The following is a 27,330-nucleotide window of genomic DNA, read 5'->3' on the forward strand; positions in this document are numbered from 1 at the left end:
TGATTAGCAACATAAATTTTCGGACCAACTGTGGCTATAAGTCAAGGATTATTGCATGTACCATCAAGTCATTTTTTTCACTCCTAGCAACCACATAAATTTTCTCCATGACTATCTGTCCCTAACTTGGTCTTTCAGGTCTTCCAACGGTGCCATCATCAGCACTATAGCTAAGCCTTGCTGCTGATCATCCTCTTCTCTTTCCTTCTTACCTTTCCCATTATTAGAGCCTCTTTCAGAGAGCTGGGTCTTCACTGCATGTGTCTGCAGTAGGATAATTTGAGCCTGGTCATTTGTGAGAACTCTGGGTTGAATTGTTCGATAATCGATTTGTTTGTTTTCTGTCCATGTTATTCTCAGGAGTGTTCTCCAACACCAAAGTTTAAAAGCATCAATACTCTTTTCTTTAGGTGGAGCAGTGGGCTAATGCCTCCTTAAGTAACACCAGCTGCCTGCAATTAGTGCAGGTTCGCATCCCACCAGGCTCAAGGTTGACTCAGCCTTCCATCCTTCTGAGGTAGGTAAAATGAGGACCCAGATTGTTGGGGGCAATAAGCTGACTTTGTAATAATGCCGCTTGGGGGAGGGCCGAAAGCCCTAATAAGCAGGCATATACATAGAATGAAGGCTACTGCTAAGCACATTGATTTGTGCTTAGATTGTAAGCTGCCCTGAGTATTCGGAGAAGGGCGGGATATAAATGGGATTAAAAAAAATTTAAATATACAAATGTAAGAGAGGAGAAATGTTGCTGGGTAAAAATATCTTCAAAATAAATTTAGGTGTCTTAGATGGTCAGTTAGATCATAAACCAATAGCAACACTACCATAGGCGCTGTAAGGACCTGCTTCAACTAGACCTCCCAAGGAAGCAGAACTCTTGAAACAGGCATTGTTTCAAAAGGAACTTTTATTGAGAGTTAGTGATAGCAGGAAGGCAAAGCAAGGTCTGAAGATTTCACACATGAAAGGTTACATCAAAAAGCCCCTTCAGGTCTCCTCCCCCAGTGTCCAACTGTCCATTTGAAATCCAGCCAATCCATAGGTACTAAGTTGTTTTGAGTACCTAGTGATTTAGCGCCCTTTTCAAAGTCTCTCTCAGTTTTGTTTCCCCATGGTCCCAGGTTCCATTGTCTGGAGATAAGACACGGTGTTTTCAAGCCACATTCCTTTCACAGAGAGGGATGGCAAAGCAGATCAAGGCAAATTGATTCCACCAACCAACCAGCCCCCCTCCCAACAGAATGGCAGGCCCCAAAAAAGAACACATAGGCATAAGCAATAAACTGTAGGCAAATCTATTTGAGAGGTCCTGACAGGTGCCTCAGCTGATGGAATCTCATGTGCATGAGAAATAATAATAATCCACTACCTTCTTGCCTGTTGCTGTCACTGTTTTGTCACCGTTTATTTCCTTTTCTGCCATGGTTATTAAGCAAATCATGCCAGTCATTAAGAGAGTCCAGCTTCCCATTCATTTTATCAGAAGCCAGCTGAGAAGGATGCAATTGGTGATCACAAGACCCTGGGATGCTTCAAACATCATAAATACATGCCGGTTGTCAAACACCTAAATTTTTATCATTTTGACTATGGGTGCAGTGGTCGTAAAGATCAGTTGTAACTCACTTTTTTTCAATGTAACTTTGAATGCTTGCTAAACGAATGGTTATACTGCATGTAGAGGATTGCCTGTATTATGAATGGAAACTGAATAACAGAATATTTCAACGGATCCAGGAAGTCATGGATTTCCTTAACTGGGAAGTAATCCGGACATCATCTTACAGGAACACTCTACAGATGTGGGAGAAACACACGACTCGATGCCCTTCAGGTTTATCCCGGTTTATAAGATTTTCCCCAGGATAATTGACAGCTGCTCATGTATTTGGAGAAGTGAATGGAACAATGCTGATTTTCTGTGCAGGCAACGTGAGTTTTTATGTAAGAAGGCAGGGCTCAGTGTTCAGAATTTGCCCATTCTGCAAGTGTGAAGACCAGGAGAACTCAATGCAAAAAATCCTAACAACATCGCAGTTCAGATCTGGCAGCCTAACTCAAGTGCCTTTGGTTCTATTAAAAATGTCAGTTACAGCATTACGTAAGTGTCCTGGACATTATATATAAAACAGACCATACTAAAATTCCAGATTCCACCAGCAAAATGGAATATTTATAATAATTATATTTGTTAAGCTAGCTTAATATACCTGAGAGTTACACTTTTAAAACAGATAGACTTCTCGGCTTGTTTGCTTGTTTTTTTTCTGTTTTTTTGCCTAAACGAAGGAAATGGACAACAGGGAGATCGATGCCAAAGCTGTACAGCATTTTGCATTTAATTTCAAAAAGAGGCTTTGGAGCTCCGCCGTTGCCTCCTGTTTGTAACTCCTTTAATAAATAGTTGTTATGATTGGAAGGGAAACTGCGGAGGAAGAACAGAGGAAAAGTGCAGGGTACCATGTTCACCCCTGGCATAAACAACTCCGCTAATTACTCCTTGTTTTTGAACTGTCATTATACCTTGCAAACATGCTTTCAAGCTTTCTTAAGCACTGTAATTGCTAAAAAGCTTTAAATTAGTTTTCTCCACTAGCTACATTCTGTGCAAAATGCAAACCCCACAGTCACCCATTAATGTAGAGGGTAGGTTCAAATGTTAATGACTTGGTATGAAACATGCCTGCCTACTTACACCCACTGTCTGTAACATTTAACCAACATCCTCAAGAAATACCGGTGGTTGATTTGAGGTTTCCTTCCTTCTGTCTTTGAGTCAGTGTTGACTCCTGGCAACCTGTCTGGACTAGTCCCTGCATTTTCCTGGCAACGTTTTCAGAACTAGTTTACCATGGGCTGTTTCCTAGGGAGGGGGCATGGTGGCATGACACTGAGCCCTGTCAGCTGGAAAGCTGACAACCTGGGTTTGAAACTTGACTGCTGCACGATGGGGCGAGTTCCCGTTACCTGCTCCAGCTCCTGCAGTTCAAAAACATGCAAATGTGAGTAGGCATCACTTTGGTGGGAAGGTGACAGCGTTCTATGCTCCTTGGCATCTACTCATGTTGGCTACATGACCATGGAAAAGATCTTTGGACAAAGCTGGCTTCCTCAGCTAGGAAATGCAAATGAGCACCACCCTAATGTCAGAGACAACTGGACAGGGAAAATCTTAACCTGCTTCCTAAGGCTAGGAAAGTATGACTGGCCCAAAATCACCCAGCTGTGCCAAAGGCAGAACTAGAACTCCCAGTCTCCTGATTGCTAGCCTGGTGTGTTAACCACTACACTATAAATAAATAAATAAAATAAATAAATAAACTACATTGGTTCTTTTTTGTGACTGTACAGCTGGATTTAAAAACAACAACAACAGTGCTTTCAATAATGATTGATACTCATTGATAAGCTTGCCAAATTCAGTATTAAGTATGTCTTCCACCCAGTGCTTTTTTTGTAAAAGAACAAGGTGCCGGAACTCACACGTGTCATACAACCCGCCTTGCCTATCCTACAAGGTTCCATCCAAAAAAGGTGCCGGAGCTCCGTTCTGACCGTTCTATGACAAAAAAAGCCCTGCTTCCACCAGTAAAAAGCCTTGAATTCAAAGATATGCATTGGTGATGTTGAAACAAAGTTGGGGATGGGACAGGTCAGGGGATATATGAGGTTTTTCCCCCACAAATCCAGGATATTTCTTTTCAAGATTTTAGCATAGAATTAAGCATCTTAGTTTATGCCCCGACTCATGAATGCCATATTTCCTCAGACATCCCCAATCTTGTTCTTCCTCTCAACAAAGTCTTTTTCACGGCAGCAAGACTTTTAGTAGGTCAATATTGGAAGAAGGAGGAACTGCCGACTATAGAAGAATGGACTTTAAAAGTTTCTGACCTGGTGGAAATGGCAAAGATATCGGCGTACTTGAAAGACCATTCGCAACAACGTTATATTATGGAGTGGAAAAAATGGATTGATTACATCCAGAATAAATATGGGACTAAAAAGTTTCATTTAGCATTTGCATAAGTATTGATGTGATATTAGTATTGCTTGTAGTCATTTTATATGAGCTAGAGTGCGATAGACTTAATAGCTTATTGTTGTTAGCATATGGCTGTTTATGATTGTTTTTACTTTTATACCTTGTATTTAGCTCTGGGAAGTCGGGGAGGGGGAGGGGGGAAGGGGACGGGGGGAGGGTCGGGAAGGGTTTGGTAGGGGGTGGGGGGGAGGGGTTGTTAAAGATAAAATGTATTGAAAAACTTTTTAATAAAAAAAACAACAAAGTCTTTTTCAGACATTGGTTGGTTACTGTAGGAGAAGGGATGGCAGAACCTGGGGGTGGATGAAAAAGGGTATCGGCCTAGAATCCCTACATAGCCACAAGAAAACTATCTGAGTGTGCTCACACCCACCTAGCCTTGGCAAGAGAGAGGCTGGTCTTAAAGTTATCATGGTGGCTACACTTGCAAATGCAAATGAGATATGAAAAAGATGCCAAAACATATAGTTTTTATAAAGACCAGTGTTTGACCAGATATTATTGTAATCAGATGAAAAATTGATTAATAAGCTGTATAGTTTTTTGTTAAACTTAAAGATGGAAGATGAACAAGTCAAAGAAACAATGATAACTTGGGGAAAAAGTTTTGGGTACAATGTAGAGTTAGCAAAATGGCAAAACTTGTGGGAAAGAAACTATAAAATAACAAGGGCAGTTACCTACAAAGAAAATTTATATAAAATGTTTTATAGATGGCATCAACCACCTGCAAGATTAGCAAAAATGTTTAAAAACATGTCTAGCAATTGTTGGAAATGTAGGCAAAAGCCAGGCACATATTATCACCTTTGGTGCACATGCCCTAAAGCAGACGTGTCAAACACAAGGCCCGGGGGCCGGATCCGGCCCGCGAAGTGGTTTCATGCGGCCCGCGAAGCCATCCTGGAAAGAGTGAGGGAACGGCCCCCACTGCCTTGGCCCTGGCCCAGAGACCCTCCTTCTGCCAGAGACCCTCAGATCTGTCCCACTCCTGCCCAGGCCCCCATAGGCACCCTTGATGCCAATGATGTAGAGCTGGCCACGCCCACCCAGTAGGCCATACGCACTCTAGCCACGCCTACCCAGTAGGCCACTCCCACCCTGGCCATACCCACCCAGCCCCTTGAGGGCAACCGCAATGCTGATGCGGCCCTCAATGAAATTGAGTTTGACGACCCTGCCCTAAAGCAAAAAAAATCTGGTCAAAAATACATATGTGGTTAGAGAAAATGTTAAGAAAACATGTAGACTTTAAACTGGAACTATTTCTTTTAGGTATAATTTCAGAAAACTATGATAAAAAATGTGTATATTTAATATTACATGTACTAACAGCAGCAAGAATTACATTTGCACAGTATTGGAAAAATGAAGAAATACCAATTCAAAAAGATACAATAAAGAAAATTTTGGACTGTGTGGAAATGGATAGGCTTACACTGAAAATGAAAGGGAAACAAGATACAGAATACATAAACACGGGATAATTGTTATAAATGGCTGGAAAAATGGAGTAGAGAGTAGGAATGGAAGTTGTATTATTATTAATGTTAAATATGTGGACCCAGACAACATGCTGCTTACTAAGCACTAAAGATTTGTAATTATAAAAAAATCAATAAAATATTTTGAGAGAGAGAGAGAGAGATGCTGGTCTTAAGACTTGTTTCCATACAAGACTTCAGAGCCAGAGGAATAACAGGGGTGGAGGTTTATAAAAGTAGAACTAGAGAGCGGCACACACACATGCATCAATGTATACCTTGAAGATGGGCATCATCAGACCCCGTTGTCAAGGTAATTCAGGGACACACAATATCTCCTTCGGGTGGAATTATAGTAGCTTTCCAACCCCACTTGATGGCATGCAGAGCCAAAGAGCTTCCAGAACTTGGATATAAGGAGGTACTTCCTGACAGTAGGAACTATTAATCAATGGAGTAGCTTACTTCCCAGAATTGTGGGTGCTCCATTGTTGGAGGATATCAAGAAAATATTGGACAACAATCTCTCTGGGATGTTATAAGGCAGGGGTAGGCAACCTTGGCTCTTTTATGACTCGTGGATTTCAACTCCCAGAATTCCTGAGCCAGCATGGCTCCGATTGGAAACCTCTCCCTTTCCCCTCAGCATGGCTGGCTCAGGAATTCTGGGAGTTAAAGTCCACGAGTCATAAAAGAGCCAAAGTTGCCTACCCCTGGTATAAGGACTCCTGCCTTGGGCAGGGGGTTGGCATAGAACACAGGTGTCAAACTCGCCGTGTCACATGACATGTTGCGATGTTTCTCATTGCCAGAGCTGAGGTGGGGGGTGGCCTCCACATGCCACTGGCCGATGGGCCGGCAGTTTGACATCCTTGGCGTAGAAGACCTCCAAGGCCCCTTCTAACCCTAAGATTCTATGACTTTCAACTTTCCCAGCTCCTCTTCAAGGCCAGTTTGCCTCCCACAAAAGAATGAGCAACATTATTAAGGCACCTAATTGGCTCCCTTCCCTTGCACACCCTCATGAGCACTTTCTGTGCACCAAACTAGGGGAGCTACATCCTGGTGCCACTGCTACTGTCACAGCAATACCGTGGAAACCAATGTTTAAAATGCTGCGTTTGCACATTACAGTTAGCTTGAATACCGAATTAACTTATTTTCCAGCACTTACAACAGGGTTAATTATACACTAACCAAAATGGCTGGGTTTCCACCTCATACTAAGTCACCAAAAAAAAAAGTTAACCTGAGTTAAAGCTAATTACACTTGGCAGCTACTCAGTCTTTCAGTGACCCATTTAGGTGTCTTCTGTGATTACAGGCAATGTGCAGCAGCCCATGTATATACAAGAGACAGAATTTCCTCTCTAGTTTTATTTATATTTTTAAAAGCTTAGTGGAGTTGAAATCCTGGTCAGACAGCATTTAATTCAATTTTCCAACAAAAACACTGTTAAAGTTAGCAGTGGGGGGGAGAGCTTGAGAAAGTGACCGTTTCATTTTGGTGAATTAACAGAGTTAAATTCAAACTTGCAAGTCATGAGGAAATTCAAGGCTGGTTGAAACAGAGAATCCACACACTGAAAGAGGAAAACCAAGGAGATGAATGAAAAGTCTTCCCTTTAAATTATTTCATTTCACAAAATAAATAAATAAATAAAATGTCCCACGGCAGGAAAAGCACTAGTGATGTCACATGTTTCCCCTCCAGGATCACTCTAATACTCGTGTTAATTCTTTGAATAAGGGAACACGCACACCCCCATCACCTACACAGCTGGTAGGAAATTCTGGAAATTGCCATCCCTCTTCATCTGGGGGGCCACTCAATTGGAGAAAGCTGCTTTAAGGAACAGGCTTGCCATAATGTGAGCAGACGTCCAGTCCCCAGCCACATAGAGCTTTGAAATCCCCTTAGAAACAAACCAGAATGGGCAGGATTATTGTAATCCTCATACAATTACATAATATTCTTGTTGCTATTTATGACACCAGCTCAAGAATCTGGACCTTGTTCTCAAGCGATCCACATCACTATTACATCAATTTGTATTTAAGACCAACTTTTTGACTGAGCCTGACATCAAAGGGGTAATTAGTGAAGTGACATGTGCCTGAAAACAAACATTTTGATCTCCAAGTCCCAATTCCTAAAATGTGGCAGTGTATTTTGGACAGTTTGATATTCCTGGGCTGAATTTGGAGGTAGCTCTTTCTCAGCACTTTTATTTGTTTGAGATGTAACAAAAGCTAGAATTCAGCACACCTGTACTAATCCTTTGCTATTGGCACACACTTGAGACAAAATGTGAATAAAAGGATCGAACACACTTTCTGGAACTGGTGGTGTGCATAGACTCCTTAATAAATATTGCAGAAAAAAGTTTTGTTTTGTTTTTTCCTTTATAAAGGGAATCTACCCCTTTTGGACCACCAAAGGTCCTCTTCTCATCTTTTCGAGATGGGCTTCCTGATGTTCAGGCTAACTCAGGTGAACCCTTTCTCCTGAAAATAAATTGATGGGCAAGGCTGTGTGTTTGCAATCCCAACCATCTTTGCTCCAAGGTCTCTTGAACTGCATCTACGAGGAGCAGTCAAGTCTGTGTGCTCAAACCTCCCTGGTTTCTCCCTGCCTGCACTCTTGTTCTTCCCTTTCGCACATGGCCCACACTGCCTCCCAGCAATTTCTGTCTCCTTTGGTTTCCTGCTAGCCCTGCACGCCATCTGCTCCACTCCCCCAGCCTTGCCTCCACCTGGGCTCTGGCTCCTCCAGGTCTAAATACACAGAATCCTCCAGCAACAGTCAAAACGGTTGCTGGGGAAACGGCCGGCCGCATTATTTTTATCCTAATGTTTAATGGGACTACTACCCCCTTGGCACCCTTCAACACAGGCCCAGCGAAAGCTGGAGAAAAGAGAGAGAAAGGACCTTCTCTCTGTAACACACACACACACACACACAGACACACACACACACACACACACACAAGGATCTTGTGATCATCCCCACAGGATGCTTACTGTTGGTCACAATATAGAGGAGCTTCAAGGGATGGACCAAAATGGACTCTGAGAGCCCCTTTACCCAGCAGAGAATTGCTCTCTCTATTGCTCCATTTCCTTCCAAAGGCAATCTCTGGTAGATGGCCCATTTCCAGCCCTCCTGGGGTCTGCTGAAAGCTCAGATGTTAAAATTAATGGTCGGCTCCTTTTCAAACACCCCATCAAAACCTTCCTGCTCCAGTTCCTTGGTGAGCTTTGGCAATCATTAGCACTTAAGTACCTAATTCATGTGTTGAGTAGTGTCTGTGACAGGAAAACCCACCAAAGCACTTTCAGCATGGCATCTTAAAACCCAACCCAGTGATTATATTTAGGAGGTTGTTTACACAAACAGGCTCCTTCCTTATCAATCTATAAGCTGCCCAGAGATGCTTGATAGTGAGATAGGAAGTATACAAACTTAATAATAATCAGATCTCTTCATACACTCAAAGAAACTGAACTAGATTTAGCGGTAGTAGTTTGGCCATCTAGAAGTCACCCAAGCCTAAAACACACACACAGAGTGATGATTTCACACATTGTGCTAAGTTATTATGTGATCTGTCTGAATTTGTAAGTACTGTGATGACAGCTGTTGTGGTTTACAGAACTTAGCACATTACATTGATGGAGCTCATAGTTGTTTATTTCTAAAATCATTACTAAGCCATGTTCAAAGCAGTCATTTTCCTTTCTAAAAAGGAAAGGCATAGAGAGCTTTGCTAAAAAAATAATATTTGGAGAGAAGCATTTAAAATGGATCTTTGAAGGAAAGAATTTTAGAATTTGAAGCTGATCATAAATTCTTGGGGACTTCAGGTTTTTATGGAAGAAAATTACTTCAATCTGCTTAGCCCAGATTGAATTCTGCAGTCCTATTCAATCAACAAATCCCCAAAGCAAGGCAAAACTATCTTCCTACATACGTAACCTTCCTCAGAGCAGCTCTTAAAACTACAAGACAACCTGGATCCCCAACGGTCATATTCACCTGTAGAACCCTAAAATTTAATACAGGTAGTCCTCAACTTACAACCATTTGTTTAGTGACCGTTCAAAGTTGCAAGAGCACTGAAAAAAATGCCTTACAAGTGGTCCACACACTTAACAAGTGCTGCAGCATCCCCAGGGTCACATGATCAATTTCCGGCCTTTGCCAAATAACTTTCCAAGTCAGTGCATTTGAGTCATCAAGTAATTCTTCCTATGTTTTTGTATATATTGTTTGGAATGAGGAAGAGAATTTGATTGAAGTATTTTTGGAAGAACACTCAACCCGTTTATATTCATTAAACAGCCTCCGTCCTTCTCCTTCAGTTTTTCATATATTTTTTTGTCAATATTCAGCATTTCTAACAGCTTTATCATCCGATCAGCTCTTCTTCCTTATCCTCAAATGTGTTCTGAGATCTTGACAAGTAAGATTTCTTTTCCATTTCCAGTGTTATCACTGCATGTTCTAATTTTCCATTTGTCTGTATCTGTCTGTTAATTCCTTCCTTTAGGTCCTCCATGTTTGGAACCGTTTCTTCTAATTCTCCTTTTGTTTTATGGGTTACTAGTTCCTTCTTTGTAGTCATTGTCTGGATTTGTAAGTTTAGGTTAGAAAATTGTTCTTTTATCTCATTTGCATTATTTTTAGTCTCATCATGAAATAAAACAATTGTCTCTTGTATTGATTTCAACATAAAAAGAATTTCTTTCTGAGATTAACATTTTGTTGTTGGAATTTTGTTGTTTTTACCATTTGTGGCTACATATGGAACACACATTTTGTTTTTGTATGTAGTCTTTATAGTCCAATAGGGTCCCCAATGCAGATAAGCAGCCAAGAGATTTTTTTTCCCTTTGCCCAGCTGTAGTCTGCAAAAGTGAAAGTTTCCAGGAACAACAAAGTCTTCTAAATCCGGGCTTCAAGTCAAGTTTCATTTAAGCATAATAAATTGTAGTGCCATGATTCACCACAGCCTTTCAAATACATTTTCTAAAAAAAAGTCTCAAAAGTACTTTTAGCCCCAAATTTCCAATCTATATGTCTGTATTAATTCCAAATTGATCTTGTAGTTTTCTCTATTTTCTCCCAAAGCAATTAATCCACCACTTTTCTTTTCCTGAGGGAGTAGGGCAAAAACTTCCTCTCCGTGTCTCATCAGGGAGGATTCTTTGCTTTAGGCATTCTTTTTTCCAGAAGAGTAGTATTAAGGTCATAAAAAGAGGATAAAGTCTCAGCCAGTTCCATCCATATTGCTCAAAAATTGCTAGTTAGTGCTTATTTTCGGTTGTCATCAGCTTCTGACTGGTCACATAAATATAGCCAGCTTTTTCCCCACCAGTTTGGAGGGCTTCCTCAGATCCAGAGGAAGGGCCGCTGCCCTTGGGCAACTTTTGACCCTTTTTAGGGTCACCAGCGGGGCAAAATCAAACGTGGAAGACAGAGCCCCGTCTTCCTGCATCCGTAACGCTGCAACACCTAACCAGAAGTCTCAACAATGGAAATTCTGATCCCAGCTGTGGTTGTAAGTCAAGGACCACCTGTACAAGATCTTTTTAACTCGATGTAATCTGCAGATGATAGATGATAAGACAGATGTGAGGGGGTGGGGAAAGAGAGAGAGAGAGATGAGCCATCAAGTCATTTTCAAGTCCTAGCAACCACATGACCTGTTCTTGCAGGTCAAAGAGGTCAATACTCTTTCTACCTTGTTCTTTAAATATTTAAAATATTTAAACTTACACAATTCTGATCTTTAACTATGCATCCTTTTTTAATAAAAAACTGCTTAACATTTATCTTGTACACGATTTTGATTAATAAGATGCTATAAAATATTGTAAATAACTGTGTAACATATTTTATTTCCTACCCGTACGTTTCCCCCTTTTTAGAATAGAATTCTTTATTGACCAAGTGTGATTGGACACACAAAAGGAATTTGTCTCCTGTGCATAAGCTCTCAGTGTACATACAATCATCATGTTATGACCATAATCATTGTACATTGTAATGGTTGTAATTTTTATTGTGTTATGATAAATCTTATGTTGCATTGTTTTTAATACATTTGATATTTGTATATGTTTAAAAGTTATTAACATTATATTGCTTAGATAGCTATCTTTTTGTTCTCAAAGGTTCCTATGCTTTTTTCCTGCAGCTTTAACAAGGAAGTTATTTATTGTCTTCTTTATATAGGGAAAGGTTGCAACTGCCTCTTAGCTGTATGTTAGTAATGAATAAAAAGTAGGGAGTTTTCTTGTTCTTTGCAACTTATTGTTCATATTCTGCTTCCAGATTCCACCATAGGCCTGTTTCATGCATACAGAAGGAAATGATAGAGCTGATCCAATTATAACATAGACTGGGAATGAGACTATTGGAATAAAAGTTTCCCTGTGGCAAAATTATTTTGCAAGTAGAAAATCATAGATTTCTCAAGTTTTTAAAAAATACTTTATTTGAGCTACTACTGCCCTATCCAACATAGCTGTCATGTTAGAACATGGGTCTTCAAACTTGGCCTTTTTATGACTTGTGGACTTCATCTCCCAGAATTCCTCACCAGGCACGCTGGCTGAGGAATTCTGAGAGCTGAAGTCCACAGGTCATAAAAGGGCCAAGTTTGATGACCCCTGTGTTAGAAGAAGGGCTGCCTCAAATGGGCTGCAAACTGGAATAAACAATAGTTACCAGTAGAGAGAAGTAGGAAACCTATAAGTTTGCTATTACCTAATGATCCTTCACAATTGTGCAGCCCAGATCTGCTACGTAGTTTAAATGATGGGATGTGTAAGTATTGCATCAGGGTAGGCAAGAGAAAGTTTTGTGTTGCCTTTGTTTGTTTTGTTTAAAATTTGCTGTGACTGGCTTGTTTTGCTGCAAGAGAGCATTCCAAAATAGCATTTTTCCCTTCCAGCAAAGACAGAATCTAATGGTTTTTGCAACCTCAGGGTTCTATCGTTTCACTCTGCTATATATGGAGACTAGGCACAAAGATATTTATAGTCTGGCTTTGCCAATCCCATTCACTATGCCATTAAATGGTTTCACTAGATTTGGTTCTAGCTTAGCAAGTTGTATAAACCTAATCAGTTGTCCTTATTCAACAGTACATGGTAAACAAACCACAATGGGCAAGCTATAGACCTGGGGGGGGGGTTAATTGCTGTCTATTCCAGCCCCCTTTTCCCCATTCAGCATCTGTTTTCCCACCACACAGCTAACCAGAGACCTAGAAAACAAGATAGCATCTTCTCTCTGGGTTTTCCAACCAGAAACATTTTAAAGCCAGCTTCTGTCCTTGAAAATCATGAAGGGACATCTACAGAGGAAGGTTGAAAAACTCACAATCAGCCACTACATGATCAAAGCTCTGCCCTTTTTTCACTTGCATCATTCAGGCAACTTCCCTTTTTTTAAACCAATTCCCAGGAGGAGACATCTTTTCTCATAATTTGCTGCTCCAATGGTGCAGTTAACAATTTTTATTTTTCCCAATTGCGGCATGCAGCACAGACGGTGTGCTTAAGTAAATTTTTAAAAACCACGTGTTTCACTACTAAAGTCTTATTTACAGATAGTTCTCAATGACCACAACTGAAACCAGAATCTCCATTGCAAAGCAAGGCTTTTGTTAAGTGAGTTGTGGGCAATTTTGCCATTTATTTATTTTTTGCCACAGTTGATAACCTGCAGTTGTTAAATGAATCACACCGTTGTTAAGTAGATCCATTGGCTTTTGCTTGTCAAAACCCGGCTGGGAAAGTGGCAAATAGCAATCATGTGACCTCAGGACACAGCAACCATCATAAGTACATGTGGGTTGCATAATACCCAAATTTTGACTGTAACTTTTTTTTAATGCTGTTGTAACTTGGAATGGTCGCTAAACAAATGGTTGTAAGCCGAGGACTACCTGTACTATTGTTTTAATTGTGACCCTGTTTCCGTTTTTCATCAAACAGATGGCAGAAATTTGGCTTCACCGAGGTAGGAATGAAGCCTGAAATGTCTTGTAAATAAGAAACATCTTTTTCTCATTGTTTTGTCTTCATTGTTTTGTCTTCATTTGGCTTTACCTTCCTCCTTCCAATTCTCCTGTTCCTTTATAATTCAGGCTTTCCAGTGACATGGCTGCTTGAACCCTCAGAAATGGGAAATGTAAGAGCTCAGCTCAAGCCAATGCTTCAGGTACAGTGGAAAAGATATAATTAACGCACAAAGTATTCTCTCATATTAGCTTCAATTTGTATTTCAGCATGTTCCCGTTTGCTTCCCATGAGACTGTAGCTGATTTTAAGTAGCATCTGTTTAAAATGTGTGATATCAACCCAGTAGGATAGACTAGACCAGGGGTAGGCAACCTTGGCTCTTTTATGACTCATGGACTTCAACTCCCAGATGTTTTATTACCCGAACTAGATAACATCATCAGTATTGATGATTTTACCTAGTTAGGGTAATGAAAGGTCTGCAAGAAAACAACCAAGCTCAGAGAGCACCAAGTACCCCTTAGCTTAGGATATACTGTAGCATCTTTTTATTTTTGCAAATATCCTCAGTAGATGGTAGAACGACTAGCCTAGTTTAAGATCAGAAGCTAAACAAGGTTCCACCTAGTTAGTGCTTGGATGGGCACCCATCAGAGCCATCCATTATACATGCCCCTTCGTTGTTTGAGGCTATATACAAACCAAGCTGAAAACATCTGCATTTCTGAAATGTCTGAAATGATCCTTTCTTAAATGTTCCAAAGAATACTGAGCAGCTGTTTTGCAGGTGAAAGCTGTTTTCAGGGACAGTTTCTTTGAAAATCCCCACCTGATCACAAACACAAACACTGATGTGAGGAATAGCTTCTAAAATGAAATAGTCCAAAGGAAAAGGTTTTCAGATCACCAAAAGTGGTACAAAGAAGAAAAAAAAACAGAGGAAATATTGTAATAGAAAATAGTACAATGTTTTTGTGGTTCTCTGAAATGATTTAAAAATGGCTACATTAATTCTAGGCTACTTAACCAGCATAAAGAAAAAAGTTATATCAAGCTTTCAACTGCCAAAACTCTTTCAGTAAGTGAATTTGGGCGATGCCCACTTCCCAGGAATAAAACTTAACAACTTCATGGGGATGAACGTTAGTCAAGTAATATACCATTTATTTTAAAACATTTTAATTTGCATATCATACAAACAATAGAAACTTGCAACTTTACAATGCAACATTTTTTATTGGAAATCAATAATAAAATAATCAAATGTAAAGAGCAATTTTAATAGGAAAGATCAGGCTGTATAAACCCAATGCAATATTAACAAAAAGGTTTTTTTTCAAATATGAATAGCTAATAGCTAAATATTCAACAACTTATGGACTGTTTTAGCAAGGCCTGCCAAGACTTTGGACTAACAATCAGCCTGAAAAAGACACAAATCATGGGGTCAGGACGTGGATTCACCTCCCTGTATGACAATCTCTGCACAAGAACTGGAGGTCGTTCGTGACTTTGTGTACCTCGGCTCAACCATCTCTGACACTCTCTCTTTAGATACTGAGCTGAATAAACGTATTGGTAAAGCGGCCACCACATTTTCCAGACTTACAAAGAGAGTATGGCTTAATAAGAAGCTGACAGAACATACAAAGATCCAGGTCTATAGAGCCTGTGTCCTGTGCACACTCTTGTACTGCAGTGAGTCTTGGACCCTTTACGCACGGCAGGAGAGAAAGTTAAACACCTTTCATATGCGCTGTCTCCAACGTATTCTTGGCATCACCTGGCACGACAAAGTTCCAAATAGTGCAGTCCTGGAATGTGCTGGAATTTCTAGCACGTATACACTATTGAAACAGCGCTGTCTATGCTGGTTTGGGCATGTCGTGAGAATGGCTGGTGGTCGGATTCAAAAAGATCTCCTTGTATGGAGAACTAGTGCAGGGAAAGCGCCCCAGAGGGAGACCAGAGTTGCGATATAAGGATATCTGCAAGAGGGACCTAAAGGCCTTGGGAATGGACATTAACAGCTGGGAAACCTTGACCTCTGATCGCTCTGTTTGGAGGCTAAAGACGCAGCATGGCCTTCTCCAATTCGAAGAGACACTTGTGCGGCAGGCTGAGGCAAAGAGGCAGTCCCAGGACCAGGGAAATCTGGGGACTGGACAGGGGACAGATCGTATCTGCCCTCAGTGTAGAAGGGACTGCCACTCTCGAAATGGCCTTTTTAGCCACACCAGATGCTGCTTTAGGACCTCTTTCCAGAGCAAGATACCATAGTCTCTCGAGACTGAAGGATGCCAATGAAGCTTAGCTACTCAAAGTCATGGTGTATGCTAACTTAAACATACTTGAAATCACAATTTCCTGTGCAAGTAGGTAGGCATTCACAGGAGGATTTTACTTAAGGATCATCTGTGAGAGGAGTGGGTAAATTCATATATAATCCAATTCCATTTGGATGAGCAACAGGCTCCCAGTTATCTACAGGAAGTCCTTGACTTACAACCACAACTGAGCTCAAAATTTCTGTTGCTAAGCAAGAGAGTTGTTACATGAATTTTCCCCCAGTTTACGACCTTTCTTGCCATAATTGTTAAATAAATCTCTCAGCTGTTAAGTTAGTAGCACGTTGTTAAGTGAATCTGGCTTTCCTATTGACTTTACTTGTCAGAAGGTCACAAAAGGTGATCATATGGTCCTGGGACACTGAAACCATCATTAAATACAACCCAGTTGTCCAAGCGTCTGAATTTTGATCATGTGACTTTGAGGATGCTGCAACGATCGTTAAGTGTGAAAAATGGTCATAAGTCACTTTTTTCAGTGCCATGGCGCTGAGCTGGTCAGTTAGACTGATGGGTCAAGGTTCAAAACCTGAGTGCCGTACAATGGGGTGAGCTCCCGTTTCTTGGCTCAGCTCCTGCCCACCGGGCAGTTCAAAAGCATGCAAATGCAAATAGAGAAATAAATACCACATTACTCATTACCAGTCCTAAATCTTATCAAACAAGCCGATCCTGCAAATCTGACAATCTTGGGAGAAATCAGCCCTGAGAATACCACCCAAGGCAGACTAAAGAGAAGCAGCTTTTAGTCGGTGGGAGTTTAGCAATAATCCCGGGTACCAAGAGAAGGACCAGGATGAATGAACCTTTATTGTCAAAGTTGCAACCATGTATACATTGAGATTGGCTGGGAAGGGATTCACACTCTAGGACAGCGTTTTCCAACCTTAGGAACTTGAAGATGCGTGGACTTCAACTCCCAGAATTCCCCAGCCAGCATAGCTGGCTGGGGAATTCTGGGAGTTGAAGTCCACGCATCTTCAAGTTCCTAAGGTTGGGAAACGCTGCTCTAGGATGCAGCTAGAGACAGAGCGGGTAACGCAGAAAAGCCGGACATCAATGAAAGCTTCTGCAAAGAGGAAGATAAATTGACAGGAGTTTGCTGCCAAGCCCAGAGGCAGATGTGGACAGGTTGCAAAAAAAGACACCCTTGGCACGGCCGCCTTTCCTCTTGGGACGGAGGAATTATTTATTTAATTCCATTTATATCCCGCCCTTCTCCGAAGACTCAGGGCGGCTTACAAGCTTAGCAGTAGCCTTCATTCTATGTATATGCCTGCTTATTAGGGCTTTCACACACACACCCAAGCTGCATTATTACAAAGTCAGCTTATTGCCCCCAACAATCTGGGTCCTCATTAGATTAGCATCGCCCTGGTTTGAAGAATGGCCGGGGGGGGGGCGGGCAATCACCTTTCCTTGGCAGCAACTTGCTTCTGGAAGGTGGCGGTGAAGCGGCTGCTCCAACAGCCGGAGCGGGAGGGCCCTTTAAACAGCGGCCGGCCGCAGCAACTCGCCCGCTTTGCCTTCGCAGCGCCGCGCCTGCGGAGTAGAAGGATCCTACCGGCCCCGCCCCTTTGGAATGCGCCAGCGACGAGACGCTCATTCGGAGAGGCGGAGCTTGCATGACGACGACAACGACGACGCGTCCGCCATTTTGCTTTTTTTGACCTCCAGCCGGGGGCCTCCCGCGTTGCCGCTCCTTTGTCCACCTCGGGACCCCCTCCCCCCGCCGCGGGCCCTCCCAACTGCCGCGCTCGTACGTGCACGTGGATGTCGGGGGCGGCGGGTGAGTCGAGGCGAGGGAGGGAGTGAGGGGGGGACGGGGGGGCTCTTTCTTGAATGGGATCCCGCAGAGCCGGCGGGCCTCGCTGGGGCTGCCTTTGTTCTCCCTGCTGGGCTTCCCGATCGGGACTCGCCCCCTTTTGCCCACCCCAGGGGCCGTCGCGCCCTTTCCTTCATGAGGGCTAGGAACCCCATCCTGCTTTCCTCTTTGGGAGGGCGTTCCCCGCCTTGGCCACAAAGCAGAGGGAGTCAAGCTATTCTCCAAAGCGCCCAAAGGCAGGACAAGAAGCAACGGGTGGAAACTAGTCAAGGAGAGAAGCAACCTAGAACTAAGGAGAAACTTCCTGACAGTTAGAACAATTAACCGGTGGAACAACCTGCCTCCAGAGGTGGTGAATGCTCCAACACTGGAAGTTTTTAAGAAGAGACTGGACAGCCATTTGTCTGAGATGGTGTAGGGTTTCCTGCCTTAGCAGGGGGTTGGACTAGATGACCTCCAAGGTCCCTTCCCACATTATTATTATTATTATTATTATTATTATTATTATTATTATTATTATTATTATTATTATTATTATTATTATTATTATTTACTATTATTATTATTATTATTATTATTATTATTATTATTATTATGAGCCTTGGTGGAGCAGTGGGCTAATGCCTCCTTAAGTAACACCAGCTGCCTGCAATTAGTGCAGGTTCGCGTCCCACCAGGCTCAAGGTTGACTTAGCCTTCCATCCTTCCGAGGTAGGTAAAATGAGGACCCAGATTGTTGGGGGCAATTAAGCTGACTTTGTAATAATGCCGCTTGGGTGTGTGTGTGAAAGCCCTAACAAGCAGGCATATACATAGAATGAAGGCTACTGCTAAGCTTGTAAGCCGCCCTGAGTCTTCGAAGGGCGGGATATAAATGGAATTAAAATAAAAAATAAAATAAATTATTATTATTATTATTATTATTATTATTATTATTATTATTATTATTATTATTATTATTATTATTATTATTATTTATTATGAGCCTTGGTGGAGCAGTGGGCTAATGCCTCCTTAAGTAACACCAGCTGCCTGCAATTAGTGCAGGTTCGAGTCCCACCAGGCTCAAGGTTGACTCAACCTTCCATCCTTCCGAGGTAGGTAAAATGAGGACCCAGATTGTTGGGGGCAATAAGCTGACTTTGTAATAATGCCGCTTGGGGTGTGTGTGAAAGCCCTAACAAGCAGGCATATATACATAGAATGAAGGCTACTGCTAAGCTTGTAAGCCGCCCTGAGTCTTCGGAGAAGGGCGGGATATAAATGGAATTAAAATAAAAAATAAAATAAATTATTATTATTATTATTATTATTATTATTATTATTATTATTATTATTATTATTATTATTATTATTATTATTATTATCCCTAGCGGGGCTAACGTCACCTGGCCTCGGCTTCCCTGCTTGGGACGTCTGAAATACCTGGGGAAAGCCGGCCCTGCAAGGTGGGGATGCTGTGAGCCGATTGGGTTTTTTTCCCCCATGGCCCGAGGGAGATGTCGCGGAGAAGGTTGCAGAAGCAGGAGGACCCCCTGACCGAGCATCCTCGGGCGGGCTCGGGGCACGTGGGAAGCCGCCACCGCCTCACCTGTTAACTTCCAATCTAGAATGCGCCGGAGATTCTGCTTTTTGGGAATTTTTCAATAGATTGAAAAATTAAAACAAAAAGAAGATGGGAAGTAAGAAAAGCGGGGGACGGGGGGGGAAGGAAAGCACAGTGGTTCTCAAACCTGTTTGAATCCGTGGGCACAGTATGGAATATAGCAGCAGTTCTGTGGCACGTCAGAAAATTATTAATTATATTTTTAAACGTGTAAGACGGATTCAAAGGGAAATTGCACATTCTTAAATACCCAAACTGTATTGAATATATGCAAAATAACTGTAAAAATATCTGACAGGAATCTCAACACGTGGTAGAAACAAGCCCATGGCACATCCTTGTGCTGCACAGCGTGCTGGCTGAGCTTAAAAGTTGCTCATTTTCTATGACTTTATTACTGTGTTTGTTAAATTAGCTTTTAATCCTGCCTTTATTACTTTATAGTAACTCAAGGCAGCGAACGTGCCTAATAACTCCTTCCTTCTCCTGTTTTCCCCACAACAACAGGGTTGTTGTTGGGCTGAAAGTGAGTTGCCCAGGGTCATCCAGCTGGCTTTCGTACCTAGGCAGGACTAGAATTTGCAGTCTCCTACTTTCTAGGATAGCGCATAACCACTATAATCATTTGTGGTATATGATTATTGCAATTTGCAGCTTTATTCTATGTCTCTCTTATATTTATATGTACGTATAGCAACCACTGCTGCTGTTATTGCTCCTCAAAGAAATAGCCTCTGTGTCTTCATCAAAGCTGTGGTGCTTTAGCAGCTGACTTGGAGGTGGAAGGAGAGAAGTCTATGGAATAACATGCATGGAGATGAGACTGGAGTCCTAGTGAATCTGCTAGCATCTGAGGTTCTCCTAAACCAGGGGTAGGCAACCTTGGCTCTTTGATGACTCGTGGACTTCAACTCCCAGAATTCCTGAGCCAGCATGGCTCAGCTTGGAAACCTCTCCCTTTCCCCTCAGCATGGCTGGCTCAGGAATTCTGGGAGTTGAAGTCCACGAGTCATCAAAGAGCCAAGGTTGCCTACCCCTGTCCTAAACTCTAACCAGACTTTCAGTGGGCTTGCTTGGGTCCTGAAAATTCATTAAACATATTCTGGATCTCAGTTTGGTGACCCTTTTTTTAGGATGCAAGCTGACGACTCGGAGCCCACTGCAGCCGTTGTTCTCAGACTTTGATGAGCCCCAAGCCAAGTCACGATTTTAAAAATAGAAAGAATTGAGTGATGTTATCCACGCCTGTAGAATTCCAGGTGCATATATTCCCTTACATCAGACATGTCAAACACAAGGCCCGGGGGCCGGATGCGGCCCGCAAAGTGGTTTCATGCGGCCCGCGAAGCTATCCTGGAAACAGTGAGGGAACGGCCCCCACTGCCTTGGCCCTGGCCCAGAGACCCCCCTTCCACCAGAGACCCTCAGATCTGTCCCACTCCTGCCCAGGCCCCCATAGGCACCCTTGATGTCAACGATGTAGAGCTGGCCATGCCCACCCAGGAGGCCATATGCACTCTAGCCACGCCTACCCAGTAGGCCACGCCCACCCGGCCCCCTGAGGGCCACCGTAATGCTGATGCGGCCCTCAATGAAATTGAGTTTGACACCCCTGCCTTACATAGATAAATGCAAACGTATAAAATAAATGTCTATAAAGTTGAAGTTGTTAACTAATCATGTTACAATATGTGCTGTTGATCAGACTTCCAGGAGTGGAAGTTGATTTCCCTAATCACAGTGTTCAGTGTTCTAAACTAGAAAGTGGGATTGTGGAATTTTGTTTCCCTGTAAAGTGTTGTAATGCGCATAGAGTTTTGAGAGTTTAAGGTCCCTTTTTAATACACTAGAGTTGGGAGAGACTCAGAAAAATTCTGGGAAAGAAAGGGTGAGGCTGCCAACTTTTCACCCTCTGGATTCAGCTTTCTCACTAAACCATCTTCCAATCTGTGCCTGCAAAATGTCTTATTTTACTTCTTATTTTATTTTCCAGAATCCGTTCTATTCTTTTCCTTAATTAAAGCAGTTAATTGACCCATTTCTGCTAGCTCCATCACTTTTTCCAGCCATTCTTCCATTGTGAGATGTTTGTTTCATTCTCATGCTTGTTAATTAGAAGGAGGATGTGGAAAATTACTTCTGAATAAAACTAATTTGGGAGTTGGGTGGCATATGAATTTAATAAATATAAAGTGTGAAAAATAAGCTTATTCTGAAGTACTGAAGTGAAAACTGCTAAAAAAAACATAGCAGTCACTAATCTGTATCCCACTATGTGAGAATAAAATTACAGAAATGATTAAGGAACATCAGCACAAATTTTTGTTTCGCCATGAAAATAACATTTCGCTATTTTTATATTCCTTCTTTTTGAAATTGTTTCTGTTCCATTCACCGTCCCATCATTCTTTTCTCCGCAGGAATGGAGATCGGAACTCTCTTCAGAAAGCACAAAATGGTCGAAGAAGGAACACTGCAGAAGAAAAGAAGAAATGAGGAACAAAATAGCAGCTCCTGTTCAGGCTCACCAGCAGAATATGAATGCATCATGGATGGTTTGGACTTTGCTGTTCGTCCTTACGATATTGGGTTGTACGTGAACTCGCCCACGCCTCTCACAGATGATCTGAAGTATAATCTTCTTGTGAATACCTTCACACCAGCACATGACTATAATTTCAAGGGCGATTCCACAGGAATACGCAGTTTCCGTCATATATGGTTAATTAGATACTCACCCTGGCTTTGCTACTCATCCTATTTGAAAGGACCATTTTGTAAGTACTGCATCGTGTTCCCACAGCCTGATCTTTGTGGGAGACAGGGGGGCTTCATCATGGTGCCATTTGTGAGGTACAATGATTTTCACGTCTGTGCCAAAAAACACATGTCCAGTGCATGGCACAAGAGTGCCGAAATCGATGCAACTAACTTCTTAAGCAGCAGGAATGTCTTTGAAACAAACTTTGCTTGTCAGCTTGACAGCAGCATAAACCGGATAGTCAATGAAAATCGTAAAAAACTGTACTCGATCTTGTCAACCATCGTATTTTGTGGCACCCACGACATGCCTTTACATGGGGAAACCAGAAAAACTGGGAACATGCAAAGTCTCTTGGCGTTTCGCGTTGAAGCGGGAGATGTGTCCCTACGAGAATATCTAGAAAACGAGGCTGGCAGTGCCCGGGATGTGTCCTCCCAAATAGAAAATGAACTGATTAAGCTGTGTGTGGACGCCATTAGAGAAGATATAGTTTCCGCTGCCAACGGCTCTGCGGGTTTTTCAGTTCTTGTGGGCGAGAGCGCCGAGATCTCTGGGGAGGACCATTTGTCACTTGGCGTACGTTTTGTGGACATGGCTGGTGCTAAACCTCAAGTTCGAGAGGAATTCCTTGGTTTCGCAGCACTGAAGGGAGCTACCTGCAGTGCCGAAATCATCATTGAGGAATGCACCAAGTATGGTTTAAATCTAGAAAAATTGTGCGGCCAAGGGTACGACGGATGTTCTAAATTGGCTGGGAAAGAGGGCGGTGTGCAAGCTAAAATAAAGAGTCGGTTCCCCAAAGCTACTTTTGTTCACTGCGCAGCCCACACACTCAATCTGGCTGTGAATGACTTAAATGCTGTACCTGAGATAAGGAATGCAATTGGCTCGATCAAAGCCATCCTTCGTTTTTTCCATGAGAATTTGAGCAGAAGAAACCTTATTCCAGCCGTTCCGTTGCTGGGTGAAACTCTTTGGACTGCAAAATACAAGCATGTCAGATTTTTTTCCAAGAATTTTGTACAGATCTTTAATCGGTTAAGAAACCTGGCCACTACAGCTTCAGGTCAAACCTGCCAGGATGCGTACCAGTTGTACTGTGCTTCAGGAACACCTAATTTCCTCTTTTGCCTCGTTATCATGTCAAACTATTGCAGTAAATTAGAGTCGGTGACCCAAGCTCTGCAGACAGTTCAGCTTGATATGAGGAAAGTGTACGAACACAGCCAGGAGCTCTTAAGTCTCTTCCGTGGCCACAGAGAAAAAGCAGAGGAGCACTTCAAGGGAATTCTTTGGGAAGTTCAAGAACTAGCAGACAAATTGGGCATTGACTTGCACGTTCCCAAACAGAGCGACTTGCAAAAGAACTCGAATGCCAGTGTGCCAACCGAGGAAGAATATTTCCGCCAGTCACTCTATATACCCTACTTGAGCTCGGTAATCTCGTGGCTGGAGAGCCGGTTTGCTCCAGAAAGCAAGGCGGTTTTTGGAATCTTTTCACTTCATCCCAAAGAAATGGCTAAAGTTGGCCTTGAGACGTTGAAAACAGAGATGGAAAAAATCAGTGAATTGTACGAAATTGAAAATTTGGAGACTGAAACGATCACCTGGTTTGAAAAGTGGTTGGGGGAAAAGGAAGAAAAGGTTGAAAATGGGGAGAGTGGACTTCTGGATTTGCTGCCATACGTGGACCAATATCCTTCAATTCAACAAGCCATTTTGATTGCTCTCGCATTACCTCTCACAACCTGTACAGTGGAAAACCCATTCAGTACAATGAGAAGGATAGAAACATGGTTGCAGTCAACAGTGGCAGATAAACGTTTGTCTGGACTTTGCATGATGAGTGCTCATCGGGTAAAAATTAATGAAAATAAGGACGTATTACTCCAAAAAGTGATTGACAGATTTGGAGAAGATAACAGACGTTTACAATTTCTCTTTGAAAAATGACCGGTTGACTATTTTTTTTCAATTATTTTTATAAAGAACTTGTAACACAATGCAAAAAGAATTAAGGAGGAATAAAAAAAAGCATCAAAAGATTAAAATGGTAGAATTACAGGTGGAAATTCAACCCATCCAGAGTATATTAAAGATGATTTATGTTCCATTATATAATTAGAGACTTATGATATAAAATACATCATCCATTTTCTAAACAATGTTTGCATTGAGGTGTAAACAAAATGCTTCATTAATGCAGTGTACATCATTAGGAAAAACTATAAACATTAAGTCAAAGGTTTTCCATCAAATATTATTAGCATATAAAGTATTTGTATAAGAAAACCCGAAGTTTCCATAATGTCTACTCATAAATTTTCTAATTCGGGAATGGAAGCGTTTATTTAGTGTTGATTCTAATTATGCTGGATCGATGCTTGTCTATAAACAGAACACATTTTATTGGATTGTACTTTTATGTTCCTTTTAAAGTACTATTGAACTAATATGGTGAAATTATATCCACATTTACTGAGAAATAAGATCTATTGAATTCAATAGGATTTATTTCCAAGTGATTACAGTAGCTATCTAAAGGATTGGACTCTGTCATGACTTAGTTTGAATTTTTCCAGTGAGTCTGCTCTAAGGAGAATGAACTTTGGATGCATCTGTTGGTTGATTTTTATCGACAGATATAATGTCTGTTTTGCTCTCCCAGGGGAAAAAAAGCATATTTTAACTAAAATAACTGTTAGAGTAGTGGTCACTAACTGCTGTACCATTTGAAATTGTGTTATGTGTCTGTGTCCATAAGGATTGTGGTTGACCTTGTTCAAGATTCTGCCTTTTATTTTATCCAACCTCATTTTGCCCAAATTAATGAAACAGCCAAAGGGTTTCAACTGGGATTGCAAGGAAATTAGAATCTTGTTTGTGTTTTGACACACACGCACAGTGCAGGGTCACTGTCAGAAATTGTTTGCACTTTGCGTGGTGTCACCTGCAGCAAGATCAAGCAAGCACTGTGGCTGCCCTACTAGGTGGATTGCAGTATGACTGCCTTTGTAGATAAATGCGCAGGTGCCTGCAGAAAACCACCCTTGCTTTTTAAACACAGGGGAAGCTTTGTGAAAAAGTGGAGGTGATTCAGACAAAAAGAGAATCTCCCCCTATTATGAATATCCTAAGGACATCATAGGTAGACTGCAAAAATCCAGGCCACCAGCAGATGGCAAGAAAGCTATGGAGAACTCTGGTTGATCATTGAGGTGGCCATTCAGACTTCTGCAACCCATCTGGTAACCTTAAGTACAAGAAATAGCTTCTGCCTGCATGTGGTCATCCTTTTGCTTTCTTGTTGTTGTTGTTAGTTGTGAAGTCGTGTCCGACCCATCGCGACCCTATGGACAATGTTCCTCCAGGCCTTCCTGTCCTCTACCATCTTCTGGAGTCCATCTAAGCTCACGCCTACTGCTTCAGTGACTCCATCCAGCCACCTCATTCTCTGTCGTCCCCTTCTTCTATTGCCCTCAATCTTTCCCAGCATTAGGCTCTTCTCCAGTGAGTCCTTCCTTCTCATTAGGTGGCCAAAGTATTTTGAGTTTTAGCTTCAGGATCTGGCCTTCTAAAGAGCAGTCAGGGTTGATCTCTAGGACTGACCGGTTTGATCGCCTTGCTTTCTTACAGTAACCCAAATACTGTTCATTTTATTTGTACATTACTGTGGTGGGTTATGTGACTCACCATTGGGAACGCAGTAAGACAAGATATACAAACAGCTTTATGTGGCTCAAGCCAACAGGTAGACTTCAAGGAAAATAAATCATCTCCTGATTTTAGAGAAAGAATATGACAAACCATGAACTAACTCAGCCCATGTGGTTACTTTGAAGACTTTCTTGTGTCATGGTAAACAGCAAAATGGGATTCCTTGGCTAAAATATTGCCCGTGAATAACATAGGACATGATATCAGTTATCTGCCAACAATTTATAAGAGCACAAGAAGTGAAAACGACGCCACCAGATCAGACCTGAGGTCTGTCCCATTTTTCATCCTATTTCTTATCTGAGGTGACACCTTCATATCTGTACTGCAACAAATCATCTGCAATAGGACAACTTGAGAATGGGGGCTCCAAACTAAGCAACCTTTTTTTTAATCAGTCAAGAATTGTCAGCATTTTTTCTCCCCTTTTCTCTATAAAGTTACTGAACAGCTTCGCTAGTCCAGGTGATCTGGCAGTTTGGATGAGTTTGTGTGTGCGATTCTTCTTACAGGATTGGCAAGACTTCCACATCCTTCTAAAGGAGACTGGTTTGTGTAAGGCTGAAATACAAGATTAGGGAGAGAGAAAAAAAACCTATTTTAATTGTAAAAAGTACTGCCCAGTGCAGCTGATCTATCAGAATCAAGTTTTCTGTTGGTTGATTGGGAAAGAGTTTGAGCCGCCCTGCAACTAAAAGAAACCGGGAATGACAGTAAAACACATAATTTATTTTAGAAATGGGCAACCTGTAGGCTGCCTACAACCCTTTCCATCTTAAGTCTGTGTGACAAAACTTTGGCTGCAACTTGGGAGGGTTTTGCATGTAATTTTTTTCTCTGCTGTTCCCCCCCCCCCCATAATTCCAATTGTAGTTTTAACTTTACATTCACACGGATACACCCAAACACAGAGACACTTCACCTCTAAGGACCCTGAAACCTGATAAATAAGGGAACTCAGGGTTGGCTCCTTTAGCCCCAAGAAAATTCCTATAAAAGCAGATTCTGTTTGAATAGATTTTTTTCAGAGGTGTCAAACCTGGCCGGTGGGTTGGTTACACCTTGCGGAGGCCACGCCCACCCCAGCTCTGGCAATCCCCAAAAAGTCGCGATACGTTCCGACACGTCGTGAGTTATTTGGAAATCTAAATCAGCTTTCAATAATTGGCAATGATCTAGAATTCTTAAGCAAGTAACAATCTACAGCCGGGGTGTAAAATTCGCCACGTGGCGTGTTGGGACATAATCACGACTTTTTTTGCCATTGCCCGCAATGGGTAGGTGCTGTTTTGCTATGATGCATCGGGCCACGGCCAGCAGTTTGACACCTCTGATCTACAGAGAAGACTCTTTGAAAAGAAAGACCAATTTCCTCTCTTCAACAAAACTCAGAAAGTGTTGGAAGATGGAGCATTTGTATATAGTACAGGGTTTTAGGTTTGGGGAAGGTGTTAGTATAGATTTATTTTGATTATTTCCTTTTTTATCTTTTTTCTTGGTC

The 27,330-nt window shown here is 41.9% G+C and overlaps 2 protein-coding genes across 3 annotated transcripts in view; one reads left to right on the forward strand and one right to left on the reverse strand.

The window, feature by feature from the left end:
- LOC310636328 (uncharacterized protein) overlaps window positions 1-27,330 on the reverse strand; it is a 211,325-nt gene that overhangs the window by 80,689 nt on the left and 103,306 nt on the right. The window lies entirely within an intron of this gene.
- Window positions 18,845-24,656, forward strand: LOC310633855 (52 kDa repressor of the inhibitor of the protein kinase-like). Of its 2 annotated transcripts, none has more exons than XM_083351780.1 (2): window positions 18,845-19,424; window positions 21,769-24,656. In XM_083351780.1, the coding sequence occupies exons 1-2, from the start codon at window positions 19,418-19,420 to the stop codon at window positions 24,063-24,065; spliced, it is 2,304 nt and encodes a 767-aa protein (XP_083207906.1). In that variant the 5' UTR covers window positions 18,845-19,417; the 3' UTR covers window positions 24,066-24,656. The 2 variants fall into 2 exon arrangements, with proteins under 2 accessions (XP_083207906.1, XP_083207907.1); XM_083351781.1 differs by lacking the exon at window positions 18,845-19,424 and adding an exon at window positions 20,385-20,607.

Source organism: Vipera ursinii (assembly GCF_947247035.1).
Source record: "Vipera ursinii genome assembly, chromosome: 2".
Classification (NCBI taxonomy): Eukaryota; Metazoa; Chordata; class Lepidosauria; order Squamata; family Viperidae; genus Vipera; species Vipera ursinii.